The sequence below is a fragment of the Sinocyclocheilus rhinocerous genome, unplaced genomic scaffold (assembly GCF_001515625.1).
Source record: "Sinocyclocheilus rhinocerous isolate Xijiao unplaced genomic scaffold, SAMN03320098_v1.1 scaffold831, whole genome shotgun sequence".
Taxonomy (NCBI): Eukaryota; Metazoa; Chordata; class Actinopteri; order Cypriniformes; family Cyprinidae; genus Sinocyclocheilus; species Sinocyclocheilus rhinocerous.
Genome location: NW_015641020.1, coordinates 1,133,086 through 1,134,879, shown reverse-complemented (window position 1 = coordinate 1,134,879; position 1,794 = coordinate 1,133,086). Strand labels below are relative to the sequence as shown.

Genomic DNA, 1,794 nt, shown 5'->3' with positions numbered 1-1,794 from the left:
GCTCCCGGCGCCTATTTATACTATAGTCGGACCGGTAGTGACGTCATGGCTGTCGCCGGCCAACGAGTTGGTGTTTTTTCAATGTATGCTTCAGACACTGGTCACGACGAGGCGTTCCCCATAGCGACCCCTAGAGGACGCAGTTCGAAGTTTCCATGAAAGGGAACCCTTTTTATGACTACAAGTCAGAAGAGACACAGGAAGAGAGAGATAGACAAGTCTGTGGTGGAGTTATGTTGATTAAGAAACAAGGAGAGGAAAGGAGTTAATGACCTGCTGAAATAAAACAAGCATGTGTGTGTGTGTGTGTGTGTGTGTGTGTTTTCAGTGGCATCCGAGGCTGAACGGAGACTACTGGAGGATTTGTTTCAGGATTACAACCTGAAGGTGCGGCCAGCGCGTACCTGGAATGAGCGAGTGATGGTCCGAGTGGGAATGACTTTAGTACAGCTCATCAGCTTGGTATGATTCACATAACACTCATGCATAAACACGTCCACATACACACGTTTTCCTATGTGGAATTACTTACTGATCCTCTCTTTATTCATTGTTTATTTCCAAAGCGTCTCTCTCTCTCTGTAATCACTCACACAGTTTGTGTTCGGTGACATTCACAGCAGGCTGTTGGAGATCAGCTGCCCAGCTGCCTCTCTCGAGCCCACTGGGCCGTGCAGCCAACGCTTCAGCAACATTTCCCTAACATTAGAGAAACATTAGCACTTAGTCCCCTATCAGCAAGCACCTTCCAGCCATGAGGCATCAAGCCATGCATAGAACATTAGCTTTCATATGGAAGGACGGACTGTGACAGCATGCCACACTCGACACGCGTTAGAGCTGCACTAATGTCACTATCTCTCCTCTCTCACAGAACGAGAAGAATGAAGAGATGACAACAAACGTGTTCATGAATATGGTGAGAGGCAGATCATTTATCTCATCCGTCCTAACCGCTGTTTATTTTCTGCTTAGATTGACTTGTCACTTTTTATAACCACAAGTCATTTTTGGCTGTTCTTTTCTTTTTTTAAACCTGTCTTATGTGCTTTCTTCAGATGTAGAGCAAATAAGTGTGCTTATGGTGCTCAGTAGAATGATGCTGTGTGTGTGAGAGAAAGAATCGGTTGGATTAGCTAAGGGAATAAGGTTTAGGGAATTTGTTCCAAATAGGTTTGTCAAAATGTCCATGATGTGGACAAATGGTTAAATGGGACATAATATTGGGACAATCTAATGTTCACTTTTACATCTAACCACAAAACACCTGCATTGCTTACGAGACATTGTTGTCGCTACAGCTGCTCGAGTGCAGAGGAAATGGCTGACAGCGTACTACTGGCCGAGGGCTGAAATATGCTAATATGGGCGGTCTTTCAGTGGTCGTGGGAGGGGCCTGAGCAATATGACATCATACTGCTCAGAAAATCAAAAGGTTTTTTGAGGATTAAAAAAAAGGATTGAATGGATTTTTATCATTGTAGGGTGGTTGTGTCTACACACTGCTAAGACACATTTATATGCAAACACCTTGTAAAAGTGAATTTTGCATCCGATGTCCCCTTTAAAGGTGCCATAGAATGGAAAACTGTATTTACCTTGGCATAGTTGAATAATAATAGTTCTGTACATGGAAATGACATACCGTCAGCCTCAAACACCATTGTTTCCTCGTCCTTATGTAAATCTCGTGCATGCAAAAGACCACTGAAAAATAGGCGAATCAGAACATAACACTGACTGTGACGTTACAGTCGGGATCACTAATAGTTACGCCCCCAACATTTGCATATA

General features: G+C 43.5%; 1 protein-coding gene across 1 annotated transcript in view; it reads left to right on the top strand.

Moving 5' to 3' along the window:
- chrnb1l (cholinergic receptor, nicotinic, beta 1 (muscle) like) overlaps nucleotides 1-1,794 on the top strand; it is a 14,873-nt gene that overhangs the window by 1,539 nt on the left and 11,540 nt on the right. Inside the window, exons 2-3 of the mRNA XM_016570254.1 lie at nucleotides 329-462; nucleotides 875-919. Of these exons, the coding sequence (XP_016425740.1) occupies nucleotides 329-462; nucleotides 875-919 (179 nt within the window). The remainder of the gene's footprint in view (nucleotides 1-328; nucleotides 463-874; nucleotides 920-1,794) is intronic.